We start from the raw sequence: 16,733 nt of genomic DNA, 5'->3' as shown, positions 1-16,733 counted from the left end.
GCTTGCCTACTTCTGCAGTTTCAGGGGAGCCTAAAGGACATGGGCTTTTATGGGTGGTGTCCCACCATAAGGAGAACCTTGGCAGGTCAGCATTGCAAGGATTTCATCTGTAGCAGGACCAGGACCCAAACCAAGGGTTTGTCTGTGCCCCACACCTGCCCATACCACAATCCCACTGTTTTGGTGAAGAAGGGAGATGATGAATAAAGTGCAAATCAACACCATAGACTTAAATACACTTCTACAGGCAAGCCCTGAGCCCAGCTCCCTGCAGGCAGCATCTAAACTGGCAGAGCTCACCACTAAAATAGAGAAGATATTCTATCTCAGTAGAAGGTCTTTCCTCTCTTGGGAGCCAGGGAGCTAAGAGTGGCCATCCCTGTGCTGCTTCTTGCCTTTGCTATCAAACTGAGCTCAGAGGCCTTGGAGCAGGGAAACCTTCCAGGGACACTACTCTAAGCAGTAACCCATGGAGGGCTTACTCACCTCTCCCTCCGTAGATGCTTTCTTCCCTGTATTATTTTATCCACTAGAGCTTGCTTCTCCTCAGGGAGGGCATAATACTCATCCTCATCCATTTTCAAGATACGTTGCATGTTCCTCTGAAAAGCTTTTGTCCGCTGCAATTCTTTAGCACAAACCAGAAGAGAAACCATGAGTGACCAGAAGCAGAGCTGCGTGCTCTGGGTCAGCCGCAAGGATTCACAGCTTTTCCCAACCCAGCCTATCATACCAGGAGATGTTGGGGAGCTCATAACCCTGCTCCAAAATTCAAACAATCACCCAAACTATGGCTGGGCAGTGAGTTCCTGTGCTTTGCCTGGCTTAAGCGCACCAAGGCTGAGGACAGTCATTTGTCACTGAGCTACAGCAGTTTGCACTTGTGCCCAAACTTTAATGTTAGAGATTAGGGTGAATCGTAAAACCTCAGATCTGCAACTCTGAGTTCTGGTTATGCTGAGGCAGAAGGTGGAAAGATTAATAAAAATGTTTCTTACAAGCTCTGCTGCAAACCCAGATACGCAGAGATAAGGTCAAGGGCTTGAGAAAGATTTGAGAGGGAGGGAGATATCTTACCTTCCTTCTCTCTTTTAGCATCCCTCCTTTTTCTTTCATCTTCCTCCTTGGTTATCCAAGAAGCACAATCCTGATGCAGGTTCACTATGTAGATATGATGATGATTGTTAACAGCTTTGAGTACACAGAGCAGAGAAGATTCCAGGCTGCTTGTGAAGAGGCTCTCCAAGCCATCAAAGACCACTCCCTTGGAGCAGTCTTCATGCTGCAAATAAAGGGAAGAACAAGTCAGCCATTGCACGCAGGGGGCTCACAGCTGGACAGTTAAGAGATGTCACAGGGCACCAGCTATCCTTGTTCAAAGGGCATTAGCTAAGAACAGCTTGGATCTGTCCTTAGGCTCTGCCAACTAGGGGCATCTGCAGCTTCCCCCAAGGTTCCCTGCACACAGTCCAGGATCCTCCAGCAGCATGTACAGACCTCCTCCTCTCCAAGTCATACATCTCTGCCTGTCTCTCCAGAGCAGGAATGTCTCCTTTTCCCCCACCCCACACACCTTCAGCCTCTCACATAGGATGTCCACCAGCAGGTCCTCGGGCAGCACACAGCTCAAGCAGTTCAGCTTTTCCCCATGACTGCTGATGATGTTCAGCTGTTGTGGTGCAGGAGCAGTGGAAACTGTGAACTGTAATGTGGAGCATTGTTAGGAAAATAAACCATGATGGAAAGCCCTGAACAATTCCCACTGCTGGGCTTGCAGCTGGGGTTCCTCACTAGTGGAGAGTAGAACAACCCTGCAGTGCAGTATGTGAGGCTCCAGGGGATGGTCCTGGAGGGTCCATGCCTTGGCCAGCAGAGACCCAAGCTTGCAAGCCCCCAGTGCAGCCTTCCAGCACTTTATTCACTGCCTGCAGCCATACTAGCCAGGACTGCACTTCACCAGCAAACCACTTAGAACCAGTATAGCTGTCTGCCAGAGCACATTCCCAGCTCAAGTCATACCCAGCCTGCCAGCTGGGCTTGGCACTATGGACCCACATAACAGGCCCTGGCTGGCACACAGCCTCCACGGTAAGCAGCCCCTGCCCATCTCAAAAACAATGCAAAGGTCCCAGACATCAACCAGAGCAGACTGTGTTTACCTTTTTGTTGGATTTGCTGGCTGGCTCCTTTTTCTTTTGTGCTGGAATGTTCTTGCCTTTGGCATTTTTCTTGATGATTTTTTCTCCAGAGGCTTGTTTATTCTTGGTCCGAGCAGTAAGCTTTTTACCTGCATAGGGGACAGATGGTTCAGGGGGGCTTTGAAAAACAATTAGGTACCTTTCCCCACAATGGGCGTAACCTTGGGCCCTTGAAGAAATGTGGCACTTTTTCCCCAGTCTGCCGGGCACTGGCAGCACGGTTTCCCAGAAGCAGCTCCTTCCCTCCTTCTCCTACCAGCATGGTAAAACATGCCATCCCGTATTTGATTTTAAAGCCAGCACTATGTCCCTCCTAACAACTGTGCATGCAGGTGACACTCTTGCACAGCAGCTCCCCTGCAGATCAAGCCAAAGATTTGTCCTTCAGGACCATTTTTCCATACACTGCACCCATCCTGCATTCTCATGTGGGGACCTGAAGCCCTACCCCACTTGCATCACCTGTCTCCACTGAAATGAAATCTTCCTTGTGGGAAAATCCCAGCTGGAACCCAGACTCTTCTTCCTTCCACCAGCTCCCAACCCAGCCAGGTTCAAAACTGAGCAATGCAAAACTTCCCCCTTGCACTGAGCCAGGTCTGCCTCACCCTGCAGAGCTCAGGGTACCAACTTCCCAGTAAGTTTCATTAAAGTCTTCAGTCTTACACGTAGAACAGCCCAGCATGCATGAGCTGTGTGCCCTGACAGTGGGCATAGGTAAATCTCTGGAGAAAAGAGCTCATCTGTAGCATGTCTCTCATTGGAAATTCCTCTGGGAGGTTGTCCTTCCCTTCTTCTCCTTTGCAAGGTTAAACCCATAGTCAGACCTCTTGTGCTTAATGAGCCACTTCAGAAGGCTTTTTCCTTGTTAAAGTGGGCAGCAGTTCTGCCTGCTGCCCCATGAGGAGCAAGCTTGACTCAGCTTAGAGGAAATATAAAATATTTGGGAAAGGGACAGAAGTGCTTCACCACCCGCAGAAAAATAAACATGTACCAATTATGTGCCAAGAACGGCAGCAAAGGGGCTATAAAAGAACCCCTGACTGAGCTCTTAAAATTTATTTCTTTTTTTTTAGACAAGCCAGAGATGCACTTCACCCATGTTCCCTAGGAGACCCAAGGACTGAAAAGGTGCTGCTCTGAGTAAGCAGAAGTGGACAGTTATGGTAGGTTTCTCAAGCACTGGCTCTGGGTCCAGCATTTCTCCTTACCAGCATCATCTTGGTCTTCGCCTTTCAGCTCCATGGCAGCCTTGGTGCAAAGCTCCCGGGCGCGGCGCCCTGCTTGGCTCTGATCATTGGCGATGGCCTCTTTCACCATGGTGTCAATGGACAAGTGAGCAGTGTCATAATAGTGACACAGGGCCGCCACTATCTCTGTCTTTCCTGAGAGAGAGGAGGACTGCTTGGTGACACTTGCATACGAGGCATTACAGGGACAGGCCTTGGAAGAACCTCAAACAAGATGTCGAAGTAAAAAGGACAGTGGGAAAGCAAGTGTCCCTCTGGGGAGGCCATGAGGGAGGCAGCTGGAGTGTGGGTACAAGCTCTGAATTCTAGAGCCAAGAGGATCATCTCCACCTCCTGTTCAGCTGAGGACTTTGCCTTAAGCACCATGGTCCACCAGGATGTGTTCCTCCTGCCTGCCCCTCTCCCTGCAGCCCAGGGCTGCAGCTCACATACCTGCCCGGGGTGGCCCATGGACAATAACAACAATCCCTCTGTCCTGCTGTGCTTCACAACTCTCTGAAGATGGGTCGATGCCCAGGTGGCGCATGACAGCCTGAGAGATAGGGCTCCCAGTCACTTCCACCATGGGCTCAGGAGAGGGTGTGACAGCCCCATGATATGCTGCAGTGCAAAACCAGGGGGAAAAGTCAGCCTCCCGCCCTCCTTTGATCCTCATCATCCTCCCCATCTCCTCAGATCCCATGAAAGGAGACTTGGTGAAAGCAACATGAGCTTGTTCTTTTGTTGCTCGGAAGGTGCAAATATAAAAGAGCCAGGGATATTAGACCTGGTCCTACTGGCTGAAGAACTCATCCAATCCTAGTCTTTGTGGCTAAGGGACACAAGGGAATATCCTGATTATTTTCCCAGTCTATGGCAGGTAACTATGAGCTTGCTTTGGCTACATTCAGGGTTGGGAGAGGATGCCCCAGCCCTTCACCCAAGAGTTCCTCCACCAATCTGGGGAACAGGCAGCTGCTAAAAGCATGGGCTTTCCCTGGAGAACAAGGTGACAGACAGTTCAGGGTGTATGGGCTGGACTCCCTGCTGTGACCACACTCAAGACAGACATGGCCAAACCCTCACTGTTTTTCTGACCTGGTACTGCCTTGTCCATTGCCTTGGCCTCTTCCCTAGCCTTCAGCTCTGCCTGTTGAGCTTTCAGCCTCTTCTGTGCTTCATAGTACTCCAGCACCTCTGAGGGCAGCGTCCCACCCACGGTGCGTGGAGGCATTAGGAAGTTCTTTTGGTACTCAGACCCCACTGCTATCCGCAGGATCTGTGCATGTAGGGAACAGAAACCATACGCAAAGATTCCTTTTCTTGCCTCTCATCACACACACTCAACAAACCCATTTTTTGTCTCCTACCCTCCTCCCAACAACTCAAACTATTTAAGTCCTCCCACAGCACATCAACAGAGCTGGCTTTGCCCTGGGGATTGCCTCCATCTCCCTGGCAAAAGCCTGGGAATGCTGGAGTGCTGTGAAACTTGGGCAGCATGTACAATGGGGACCAGACCTGCCTTCTCACCTTCTCCTCCTCAAGGTACTGCTCATCAAAATCCAGTGAGTAAAACTCAACAGGGAAGTTGCATGGGTTCTTCACCACCACTGTGGCATCCACCCCATCACTGTCCACCAGCACCCATCCCATCCTGAGTGCTGGGGGGCTAAACTCCAACCGTGGCTCTAGACCTTGTCCTGAGAGGTGCAGCTTTAAGTGATTGATGCTTCCACAAATGTTAAGCTTCAGCTCATTCTTGTAAGACCTCTGAAAAGAGAAAAGGGAAGAAAACTCATCCATGGAGTCCCAGGTGACAGGACTCCAAATACAACATTTGCCCCAAGGTCAGGGTGTTATCAGCCCCTCCAAAGTGAATGGAAACCAGGTATTTACTTATGCTAGATACTACAGCCTCTGTGTCCTGGGTCTGAGTAACTGGGATGAATCCTGGTGTGCATTCTAACTGGGTGTTTGGGTATCAGATGGAAGTACAATGGACTGTCAGGTGTTTTCACCTAGTCATGCAGCAGTGCAGTGCTCATGAGAAGGGCCCTCGGGGTTACAGTGTCCAGACACAGTCCTGGCACTGCCAAGTCAGGCAAACACCAGCTCCAGGAGAGAAGCAAATGAGCTCTCACTGGCTAGAAATAAGGGTCATTTTCTCTGCTTAGTGTCTGGCTCTGGTCATAGCCAGACACAAGATGGTTACATCTCTCAAGCAATTAAAGACCCCTGCGACTGTTAGCGGGCACAGAAGCACTTGTGTCCATACTGGTACACACTGTCAGTTTCCAAGAGCCAGCAGCCACAGGCAAACTGCTCTTGGGAATACTCCATCCTTTAAGTTGAATTCCAGCTGCATAGGAATGAGCAGGCAGGCTAGAGCCCCAGGGACTGCTGGCAGCACACCAGTACAGGTGACTGTCCTGCTGTGCCCAGGTGTCTGGTGACTGTTTTGTCTGTCAGTTCTGCAGCAGGACGAGCCTAGACTGGCCATTCCAGGACTGTCCTCTGCAAGCGTGCAGCTGCAAATACAGCCAGGCAAGAGGGAGGCACAAGGGGAGTTGGGCACATCCCCCTCCTTGTGCCAGGAGGCAGCCACAGAGCCCTGATGCTCTCTCTCTGTGCAAGCTCCCTGTGGGCATTTCGAAGCACATCTCGCAGGAGTACTCTTGGGGTGAACTGAGCCATGCTGAGAACGGAGCTTGCAGAAAGCTCCCTGTGAAGGCAGAGCTCATACCTCTGCACCAGGCCCTCATTTCCAGATAGCCCTGACAGGCCTCCTGGGCTGACACCTGCCAATCTCACCTCCTGCTTGGGTGTAAACTGGATTTGTAAGTTCTGCCACCTTCCTGGATTGAGGGTTCCTTTGGAGGGCGTCACTTCAAAGGGACAGGGCTCATCCTCCAGCACCTGCTGCTTCTGACGCATGGCTGGTGTAATGCGTTTGCGTTGATTGTCCTGGGCACAGAAACCAATTGTGTGAGGTCTCCTCAGTGTGTGAGGACAGAGCCTCAGTTCTTGTAGTGCTCTGAGACACTGATGATACTGTGCTCAGAGTACCCACAGCCAAACCAAGTGTGGCCCCCATAGCCTGGAGCTGCAGCAAAAACCTGTGAACTGGGCAGGCAGATAGGGAACTACTGTCCTGAGAGGAGGAGGAACGGGTGAAGACAGCAGAAAAGTAAAGCATCAGCTAATGGAACAGGTCCAGGCAAAACAGTCTTGATCTAGTCCCTCAGAAGCTTCCTCAGACACACTGTAGATCCAAGTGCTCAGGCAGCCACAGGAGCAGAAAGGGCAAGAGACACAAAGAAAACCCAACCAAGAAGTTACATGTTCGATGTCGCCTGTGCTTTACCTTCCTGACAGGCTTGATGGCAGTAATGAACCACTCGCAGGGTACACGGAACCAGTTGTAGAGCTGGACTGTCTCAATCTGGCACTGCCCAACATGGATATCAGAGAACTGTAGTGTGTTCTTGGAGAGGTTGAGCGACAGTCCCAACACAGTGGCATGGAGGTGGATGTTATACGTGGGGCCTTTTGCCACCTGGAGAAGGACAGAGCAGTTGCGGAGGGTGCAGGTGACATCTGCTGCTGTGCCAAGCCTGCTGTGTGCCCCAAGAGCTCTGGTACCTCTATGGGCAGCAGCACATCCACGTCACCCCGTAGCCAGCGGGTGCTTTCAAAGCACACTTCAAGCATTCTGGTCTGGTTGTGGGGCAGGCCCTGCATCTGGTCCAGATTCACTCTGAAACCTTGAACAGATGAAAACAAAGCAGCTGAGATACACAAGAAACACAAAACGTGTCATAAGCACTTTAAGGCCTTACAGGTGTCCTGGCTGAGAGGTCTGGGAAAAACCCCATGCCATGGTGTGACCTGGACGAAAAAAGAGTGCACCTGAACACCCCTCAGACACAGTGAGCCATTGTGTGATGGAAACCCAGCCCTGCCTCAAGGCCTCTTTTGATCCACCAGAGGATGTCACAGGCTGTTTCCTCAATAAAGGCTGAATACAAGTGCTGTGATAGTGTGAACTCCAACCAAAGCACTTCCAAAACACAGCAGACCCCGCTGGTTCACAAAACAAGCTCACAGAGCAGCCAGAGAGACTTGATGCTCATGGAAGCTGTGGGGAATAAATTCCCAGACGCAAGTTTTTCTCAACAAGGTGTCCACTCAGTTATTGTTGCTTGTGTTGATGTGTCTACCCAGTTGACCATAACTGTTGCTTGTGTTGACTATTTCTTGTTAACGTTTTATGTTAGTGCTCCTAGCTGTTTGTCCCTTTCCCCCATCCCAGTACCTGTGGAGGGAGCAAAGCCCCTCACAAGGCCTCCTTGGAGAACTATCCCCTAGATAAGAACTGCTTAGTCACGGTGACTAGGCTAGAGACCCTTCTCTTTGCTTTGGGCCCTGCTTTATCTCCTTGTAGCACTATTGGTCATACTTCCTTAGCTCCAAACCATCAGTCATTCTGTCAAGCCATACCTTCCCTATAAAGCCCCCTACTTTCACCGAGTTCAGTGGATTGCTATTGTCCCTGGACTCCCCTTTGCAGAAGACAATAAAGAACCCTGCAAAACCTCTACACAGCGCTTCCGCTCTCATTTCTCTGTGCTGGCCAAAGGTACCTTGCAAGCCGAGTTGAAATCACTTGGAGCTGAAATCATTATAAGAGTTGATCGCCTGAACTCCAGGCACTGCTTGCATATTGGTACTTTGTGGCTGAAGCCTGCCTGAGACACCAGGAGAGGCTGTTCCTTCTGGAACTGCCTATTTGGGTCAGTTGGTGGCAGCCAGGGCTTGAATCCCAGGCTGCTACAAGTACCTACTTTTGTATCCACGCCCACCTCCACTACCCCCCTCGAAAATGGCACATGACAGCAAGTGCTCATGGGATTCCACTCAGTGGTAAAAACCCCTAAAAACAACGAGCCAGTATCACATCTAAGACTAAAAAATGGTACTCCCAGGTGGGGGAAAACAGTGGAGAAGATGAAAGCACCAACCAGAGCTTTTTTTTTCACCTTGTTGCCATGACTTCAATAGCACCCGGATGGCATGGCATCCATAGACCAAGAGCCAGCAAATGTTTTCCTAGGGATTATCACAAGGATGGGCGCCCCCACTCTGTTGCCTGGCAAAGCTGAATTCCCCCTCCTTTGTACTGTCCAGTAGGAACAGGGTTTGTTTTGTGCACAACCCCTTGGGTTCTGTACCCAGTGCCAACCTTTAATAAAGGCTTCCTAGCCATTCATTTCAGGAGCCAAGGGCAGAAGATCCTGAGAGGTGACCAGAGTGATGAGCTCATCTGGCCCCTGCACTTCAGTGCAGGGCAATCACAGGCAGGCCAGGTCCCTGGGCAGGACTGGCCAGGAGAATTTTGCCTCTAAAGCTCCCAGCAGGGGCACTGAGAAAAAAAAAAGCTCAAAAACCTCCCCAGGTTCAGTGTCTTAACATAATCTGTCTGAGACATCTCCTTCAAGCCCACAGGAAGTGTCTCCAGCACTGCTTACCTGTGTTCTGCAGGGCAGATACATTGATATGGAAGGACACTGGGATCTGCCCAGGGTTGGTGATCACCAGAGTGCGTCTCTCAGTGTAACCCTGAAGGACAGTGCCCATGTCCAGGACATATTCAGGCAGCTCAACTCTGCAAGGAGGAATAAGGACATTTGTTAAACCACAGCCTGGCTACATGTCCAAGTAGATGGGGGATACAAACCAAGTGGCTAGTTCTTTATTCACTGCTGTAAAAACTCAGCTCAAGCCCATGAAACCTGTGGCCTGACCACCTGGCTATGACTTTGGGAATTCAGGAGGAGTGCAGGCCCCAGGTTTTATCAGCTACTAATGGTACGTGAAAATAAAATTAGTTTAAAAAGGACACTGGCCACAGCTCCTCTCCCATGAAAAGTCAGTGTAGGTGAGTACACTGGGACTCCACTGATCTCACTGAAACTGCTTAGCTTGGTGTACAGCCTGAGTCTGAAATTGCTTTGGGGCCTAGGAATAAGATTTGCCTTCACAGGAAGTCTTCACTGCTCTGCAACCAGATCACATGATCTGTTCTGCAGAGCATCTTCTTCCTGAACTGAAGCCTCCCATGCTTGTGCTGCATCATGATGCTGCACAGAGACAGACCAAATCACCTAGATAAGCCCTGCAACCCCACCAGCATTCAAGACATCTGATTTTGAGTTTTAAAGGGTTTGCTGACATGTGCAGTTGCCTTCTCCTTTTCTTTAGTGTGCTCTGTTAGTTGGAACCAAGACATCAGATGGGAGTTGTCTCTTTCAGGGTTAGTAAGCAGGGACAGAATTTGTGCTGTCTGGAAGGCCTTGAAGGTCTGCACTGGGTCCCCTCAGCTCAAGGGACAGAACCCCACACCAGTGGGGAGCTGAGCAGTCCAAAGCTCAGCGTAGTGCTGGGGAAAAGAGGACACTCCACTGCTCACATGGAGAGTGTCACAGCCACCAGGACCACATCCTGTCTCAAGTCCAGGCTATTCCCAGCTGTGCAGACACAAGGAGCTCTCAGGACAAGGGGACATTGCTGGGTGTTCCCCACGAGGCACCTGGAGATGGGGATGGGAGTCCCTACTCACTTGACAAGACTCTGGCACAGCTTTTTGTCAGGGAACCTGCTGTTTGGGGGATGGGATGGAAGCTTTTCCTGCAGCTCCAGAGCAGGCTTCTTTATCAGCTTTGTCACCATCTCTATCTGCAGCTGAGCGTTTGACTGAGGAAAGAGAAGACAGTGCCTGGTTAGCAAAGGTCTTTCCCAACGTTGGCATCTGAGAAAGGATCCCACCCTGCTCCTGTTGAGAGGGGGTGTGGGGTCCTCCTGTCTGGCTGCTCAGTGCTGGTGACACCTCCTGCTCTCTTAGCCAGGACCTCATCTCCACAGCAGTTAACTCCAGCATCTTCACCTGCCCAGACACTGTTAGCAAAGTTTGCCTCATCTGGCCAGGCAGACAAGCCAGGAACCTTCCAGAGCTCCAGAGACTTGCCTGCCCCCAGCCAGCACCAAGGCAGCTTGGACAAAAACTGTCTTGAATGGGAACTGGGACCAAGCTGGTGCCTCTTGGAGATGAGCAGCACCAGCACAGTCCCAGGGCACAATCAGGCAGCTGCTGCTCAGGTTTGAGCATGCAGCAGGGCATGGGTTGGGACCAACAAACTCCCCAGCAATGACCTGCATCTCCTTCAAAGCACCATCAACTCCATCCCTTGAGCATGGCCTTCAGGATCTCTCCCTGGGGTAGCTAGGAAGTTAGCGCAACTCCAGAAGAGAGCATGAGCAGAGTGGAAGCCCTAGGGGCAATGCTGCGGTGACACATGGTTCTAAGTGGGCAGGGAGGTCCCAGGTGCCATCAGAGCACTGGGACGCTGCTGTGGGCTGAAAGAGGCTCAGGTGCCATGGAGAGGGTGGCATGTGCCAAATGGGGCTGCAGCTGCTCTTACTACAATGCCAGAGTCAAGCAGTCCGGGCTTCTGTTTCTGAGTCTTCAAGGTCTGGGTCTTTGGGGTCTGTGTTTTCAAGGTCTTAGTCTTTGGGGTCTGAGAATTCACCGTCTTGGGGCTCTGAGTCATCTTCTTAATAACTGATTGATTCCGCTGACTGTATTGTTGCAGGGGTCTTAGGAGCTTTTCATTTTTTTCATTTCCTGAAGGAAGAAAATATCCACAAAGAGAAGTGTGAGCTAAGTGGCAAGTCACTAGCTCCCAACACTGGCTTCTTCCAGAAAGAAATCACTCTTTTAGAAAGAAGTTATCTATGCAAAGTGGATGCTGCTAGTCCTCTCTGAATCCTCATGTTTGCTCCCACTCATCTTCCTCCCCACAGAGGAGCATCTCATTGCCTGCAATGTCACGCAAATCCAACCCTGTCAGAAGCCCTGCCATCCTCTCTTACAGTTTTCCCAAGCCTTTCAGTCTAGCCATCATCCTTCAGGACCCTGCCAGATGTGCTGGCAAGCTCTGCAGGATGGCTCCTGGGACAAAGCCCATGTGGGATCCTCTGCTCAAGACCTATGAAGCAGTCAGAGGGCTTGAGTTGGTCCGGGAGTCCTGTAACCCTCAGGCTTGGTGGACGTGAGCATGAGCTACCCTATGTGCATATGGTAGGGAACAAAACCAGAGGGACCCTTCCTAGGGGCAGACAAGCAGTGCCCACCTTTGGTGTTCCAGGGCAGGTTCACACTGATCATGGGAAAGGATGCTTCTCCTTTCAGGCAGATATTCTCTGGGTCCAGTTCTGCCACTTTAAGCTGGAAAGTCCTGCTGAAGGCTCCTGGTACTCCTGGCATGTAAGAGAATTTCAGCACTTGCTTCTCACCAGGTGCAACGGAGCCCTGCAGGGATGGGAGAGGAGGGAGGGAATGCATCAGAGTGTTTGATGGGGGGATGGCTCAGGGGACAGACAGGCTGAGAGGACAGGTCCTCATCTAGAAGAAACCATCAGACCACATCACTTTTGTGATAAAAGTATTACAGTCTTGGCTTTGGCAATTGTTAAAGTAAATACTATGTTTCATAATGCTGACTGTTGTAAAAGAAGTTTTGCTAAAGTTTAGAGTTCTTTTAACGTGAATGTTATGTTGCATTGTGACACCAATGTTGGTGAAGAGTTGATGCAACATTAACATTTAACCAGTGGAGGAATGGAAACCTGTTGAATGTGCTGGAGTGACAAATGACCAGGACTAGGACAACTGCACGTGCTCCAAAAAGGTGGGATGGAAGAGGAACTATGTTAAAATATTTCAATATATATATAACCATTTGTAAATATGTATGAGGCTGTTGCAATACCCAGGGTATATAAGGGGTCTTGATGTGTGGTGTGGTGTGCCTCTGGCTGCAGCTAAGCACCCAAGTCAAGCACCCAGTGCTGTGACTTGATTTATTGACTTTGTCCCCTGTTGTCTCTTACTTAATTTTCTTTAAATTTTAACTGAGGCATGGGCTTCGCTTCTCACACCTTCTACATCCCTTGTGCCCATAAGGTCGAGCCTCCAGCCGCAGGGTGCAGTGTGTTTTCCCAAGGGCTCATAAGGCTGCAGCCTCAGCACAGCCTGATATGAGCACAGCTCTGCTGCCAATGGGGTTTGCCCTCTGCCAGCAAGAGCCCACCTCAACAAAAAAAAAAAAAAAAAAAAAAAACCAAAAAAAAAAAAACAACCCAAAAAAAAAAGGCTCTTTTGCTGCTGCTGTGGAAGAGAAATCCCTGCGCTCAGCAGGGCCAGCAGCTCCTCTCATCCCTTGTAGGAGACAGGCATGAAGAAATGGGAACGCCATCGGCTTCCTCCTCCCGCTGCAAGGAGGGACAAAGGCAGGAGTGCTGCTTCGGCTGGGAGACATCCAGGCAGGACTGAGAAGCTTGGACAGTGGTGGGATGCTGCCAATTTTTCTCCTTGCTCTTCCAGCCCTGCTGCTCCCTAGCTCCCTCACTGCCCCACAAAGCCGCTGCACAGCAGCAGAGCTGCAGGAGGCAGGGAGCAGCAAGCCTAGGAAGGGATATGGAAGTGCTGCTTAGCACTGGCAGCAGGGAGGCAGGGCCAAGGGCTATGTCCTGTGTGATCGCACAGCCTGGCTAAGGTGACCCTCAGCAACGCTCCAGTGCCAGCACAGCCTGAGATCTCAGCTGTCAGAGTCCCAGAGTGACTGTGAGGAACCAGTTAAATTTTAATTTATGCCTCAATATATGTTAAGAAGACACTTTCTGATACGGGGTGAAAAATTACTATGGGGGCTGTACCCTAACCCTTAACACCCTCCACGAGGAAAAGAAGTTGCGAGGAGAAAATGCATGCAGGCTCCACCTCTGGGGGGCTGCGAGCAGACTCCAAAGCCCAGGAGAATTTTGCCTGTCTGAACAATAGTCTTCCTAAAAGGGCTGAATTACAGGAGGAATCTTCCCATATGAAAGCAGTCAACGCTGCCAGTTTTTCCCTGCCGTTTTTGGCTTTTTGTTGGGCTGGGAACAGCTGGAGGGTCCGGCTCCCGGCAGAGCCACTCCCCGCTCGCCGCGGCACCCTGGTGCTCGGCTGTTTGCCCGCGGGCCAGCCGCGCCTGCTGCCGGCTGCGGGTGGTGGCCAGCACTGCGGCAGGCGTGCCCGCTCGGGGCGGCTGGCCGCACACAGCTCCATCTGCCGAGCGGCACACGGACAGAGCGCCCCAGGGTTACAGCAGCACCGCTCTGTGCCTGCCAACTGTTACTTTGCGTTTCTCACTTTCTCTCTCCGCTGTTTTATCCCCTTCTGGTTGGGACCGCACACTTTCTTCATGAAAAAACAGTTTTCAGATATAATACTTGTTTTGTTTACACTTTGTTTTCATCTGAGAAATCTAGCAAGTAGAATTGTTCTCTGTTCCCCTTACAGCAGCACAAGACAATAACTGTGAAAGGCAACCAGCCTGCTACTGGCACTGTACCACTTCAGCTCTGGAGAGGCAGAAGCAGGCAAGGAGAAACGCCCCTCCAGGCTGGGGTGAGAAGTGCCTCCCTCCCAGAGACCTTTGCAGGCACATGTTAATATCTTGAGTTCTCTTGGTTTGTACAGTTGTTCCACCCCTGTTCACCTTGGATGTACCCTTTCTGGAAAGTTCTTCCTTTCCTTGATGCCCCTTGGCTATAGTTTGCCCTATTGCTCCAGCCCTGTTACCCTATTGGTTCCCCTGGTTGGCTGCCCCTCCTCTGCACCGCTTTTCCCTGTCCCTATAGGACCTTGATCCTCAGGACTCGCCTCTTTCGTCCCATATTTAACCCTGTGCCCTCAACCCAGTTTTGTCTTTGTCCCTGGATTCCCTTCCAGACCCAATAAAGCTTCCCTCAGATTTCCATACAAAGACCTGCCCTTCGCCTGTTTTGTCAGCCACTTCTTGTTTTTAGCAAGTGTGCTCGGGGCTCCAAAAGCACAGCTCGTTCTCAGAGGAACCCAGTGAAGCGCATCACTTGAGGTGACCAACAGACTTGTGCCTCCTCCCACTGGTGTGTGCCCTGTGACAGCAGAGCCACCCACCAGCCAAGGCCATGAGGGAGTCTGTCAGGAGAGCACTTGCTTCTCTGCACCCAGCAGAAACAGCAGAAATTACTTACAGCCCTCTAACAGCTGGGTTTGAGATTTTCCTCTCTGATTTTTTTCCCCCTTCCCCCCTTCTTTTTTCCCTTTAACACTCTCCTGGGCCACTTGACACAGGACTGGGGTCGGTCACTTGTGGTACTTACAGTGGGGGGGATGACCAGAAACACGCCAGGCAGATGTTGCTCTGCAGTGCTAGGATTTAGCACCCAGTTGAATTTAATCTTGCCAGTGTTCGCCAGGGTGACTGTGCTGTGACAAATTTCATTAAATATCTGGAGAGAAGGCATAGGAGTGGGAAGTTACAGACCCAGGCCTGCTGCTGGGAATCTCCTTCCTCTCTCCTGGGGCTGAAAGCAGACACATAATGGGAGCAGGGACCACGGAGGAGATACAGGCCCCGGGGGACCTAAGGAACCCCCAGGCACAGGGCACCTGCACAGGAGCAGGGAGCTCTGGCAGCACACAGAGGTGTGGTAAACAACCATGTGAGGGCCAGTAATAAAGGAACCAGGGGACCCAGGCCCTCTGCACTGTGAGGGTTCACCAACAGCCAGGAGAAACAGAAACAGCACTGAGGCAATGCAGAAGGCACCTGTATGCAAGTATTGGCAAGCAAAATACATGCAACAAGGGAGTCACACAGGGCAAAACAGACAGGGCCAGCAGCTGGAAATATCTGCCCCTTTCAACTGAAAAACAGTGAATGTGGGGATTATTCTGGGACAGACTCTCCAACTATAATGACAGAAAGCCAAACTTATTCACTTGAATATTGTGTGGATTAAGTAAGAACTTTAGACAAGAGCATGTCTTTGGGAAGATCAGGCTTTAGGAGTGGATCAGCAAATGGATGTCTCAGGGACATGCCCCTCTGAGCATCCCCCCTGGGGCCCTGCCTGCCCCAGGAAGCAGTGTTAGGTACCCTGAAAAAGAGGCATTCCCAGCCTTTTGGAGAGGGTTAGAGATGGCCATTTAAAACCAGTTTGGATGACAGATGTGTCCCTCAAAGGTTGCAATTCCAAGCTCCAGAGCCAACAAAGGGGCTGGGAAGGGGAAGGAGCCCTGGACTGAGGTGGGCAGGAACCCATCAGCTGTGGTTCAAAGGCAAGGAGCTGTGCCAGGGCACACGTGTGGTACCTGAAAGCCGCAGTTGATCTCCTGGTGGCTCAGGGAGTAGCTGATGCGTGAGGCCTCCCCGGTCAGCTCCACCTCGTAGGTGGGGCCTCCCTTCACGTGGCACAGCGCCGTTACACTGGCGATGGTGTTGACGTGGCCAAAGAAGCTGAAGGAGACCTTCTGTTTCTCTCCCGGCTGCAGCTTACCCCACAGTGGCCAGATATCAAAAACCTGGTTGAGGAGAGACTGAGATGTTGAGTGTGGAAATGGATGCAGAAGAACAGCTGTGCCTCAGAGTAAAGTACAGTCAGAGCTGGAGGGGCGCTCCACAGGTGCTGCACAGCATCTTTGGGTAGCCCTATGACATGTCCTGCATGGCCACTCCAACAAACAGTTTCTTCAGCAGTGCTTTGTGATGGGTCTAGAGGGATGTGAGGCCCCTCTGTGGGCAATGTTGCAGGCCACCAATGGGATTGGGAGCTACAGGCCTGCTTGCCACACCGAAAATGTGGAAGTGAGACAGATTCCCTCTTACCTTCTCCACTTCAAGGGGAGTATGAGGTACGTCCATGGATAACTTGAATTCCTTCAACTCCTGTGAGCAATAGATTATTTCAGGAGTATATGGCAGCACCTGAAAAACAAGCCATTTTCCATGCTAGGAGGAAGAGACAGCTACTTTGCAAAGTCTCATTTTATAAGACAGCTTCAGGGCCACCACTGCAATACCAGTTCTCAGGTAAAAACAGAGGTCTGGAAACAGGTGGTCTTGGCTGGGTTGGGAAGAGGGTACATGGAGATCAGCACTCATCACAACTTGCTCTAGGAAGGAAGCTGGAGGTCTTATCATCATGATGCAGATAAAAGCTTCATCTTACTTTTGTGAAGAAAACATGGCCAAAAAATCCCACATTCAGCACAGGTCTGTAGGATCTCAGCAGGCTTCTCCTATTTCTCCCTCCCACACACCCCATGTCCAGCCAGTGGCCCTGCTGCCCAGCCCACTCTCGGGGCACAGGACAGCAGGTCAGCAAAAAGGGAGTTCAGCACGACCATGACTTGGTGGTGACAAGCTGGGGAGGCAAC

General features: G+C 51.1%; 1 protein-coding gene across 1 annotated transcript in view; it reads right to left on the bottom strand.

The window, feature by feature from the left end:
• The window catches only part of LOC134048167 (hydrocephalus-inducing protein-like), a 74,766-nt gene that overhangs the window by 19,504 nt on the left and 38,529 nt on the right, over positions 1 to 16,733 (bottom strand). The window contains exons 26-43 of the mRNA XM_062499767.1: positions 16,183 to 16,242; positions 15,669 to 15,893; positions 14,675 to 14,803; positions 11,621 to 11,798; positions 10,909 to 11,111; positions 10,050 to 10,183; positions 9,472 to 9,570; positions 8,959 to 9,095; positions 7,073 to 7,194; positions 6,795 to 6,986; positions 6,242 to 6,394; positions 4,961 to 5,200; positions 4,526 to 4,706; positions 3,881 to 4,048; positions 3,410 to 3,652; positions 2,160 to 2,287; positions 1,574 to 1,669; positions 1,144 to 1,282 (exon numbers count right to left, since the gene is read on the bottom strand). Of these exons, the coding sequence (XP_062355751.1) occupies positions 1,144 to 1,282; positions 1,574 to 1,669; positions 2,160 to 2,287; positions 3,410 to 3,652; positions 3,881 to 4,048; positions 4,526 to 4,706; positions 4,961 to 5,200; positions 6,242 to 6,394; positions 6,795 to 6,986; positions 7,073 to 7,194; positions 8,959 to 9,095; positions 9,472 to 9,570; positions 10,050 to 10,183; positions 10,909 to 11,111; positions 11,621 to 11,798; positions 14,675 to 14,803; positions 15,669 to 15,893; positions 16,183 to 16,242 (2,827 nt within the window). The remainder of the gene's footprint in view (positions 1 to 1,143; positions 1,283 to 1,573; positions 1,670 to 2,159; positions 2,288 to 3,409; positions 3,653 to 3,880; positions 4,049 to 4,525; positions 4,707 to 4,960; positions 5,201 to 6,241; positions 6,395 to 6,794; positions 6,987 to 7,072; positions 7,195 to 8,958; positions 9,096 to 9,471; positions 9,571 to 10,049; positions 10,184 to 10,908; positions 11,112 to 11,620; positions 11,799 to 14,674; positions 14,804 to 15,668; positions 15,894 to 16,182; positions 16,243 to 16,733) is intronic.

Source organism: Cinclus cinclus, chromosome 11 (genome assembly GCF_963662255.1).
Source record: "Cinclus cinclus chromosome 11, bCinCin1.1, whole genome shotgun sequence".
NCBI classification, from domain to species: Eukaryota; Metazoa; Chordata; class Aves; order Passeriformes; family Cinclidae; genus Cinclus; species Cinclus cinclus.
The sequence above is the reverse complement of the archived record's forward strand: the minus strand, read 5'-3'. Positions and strand labels throughout refer to the sequence as shown.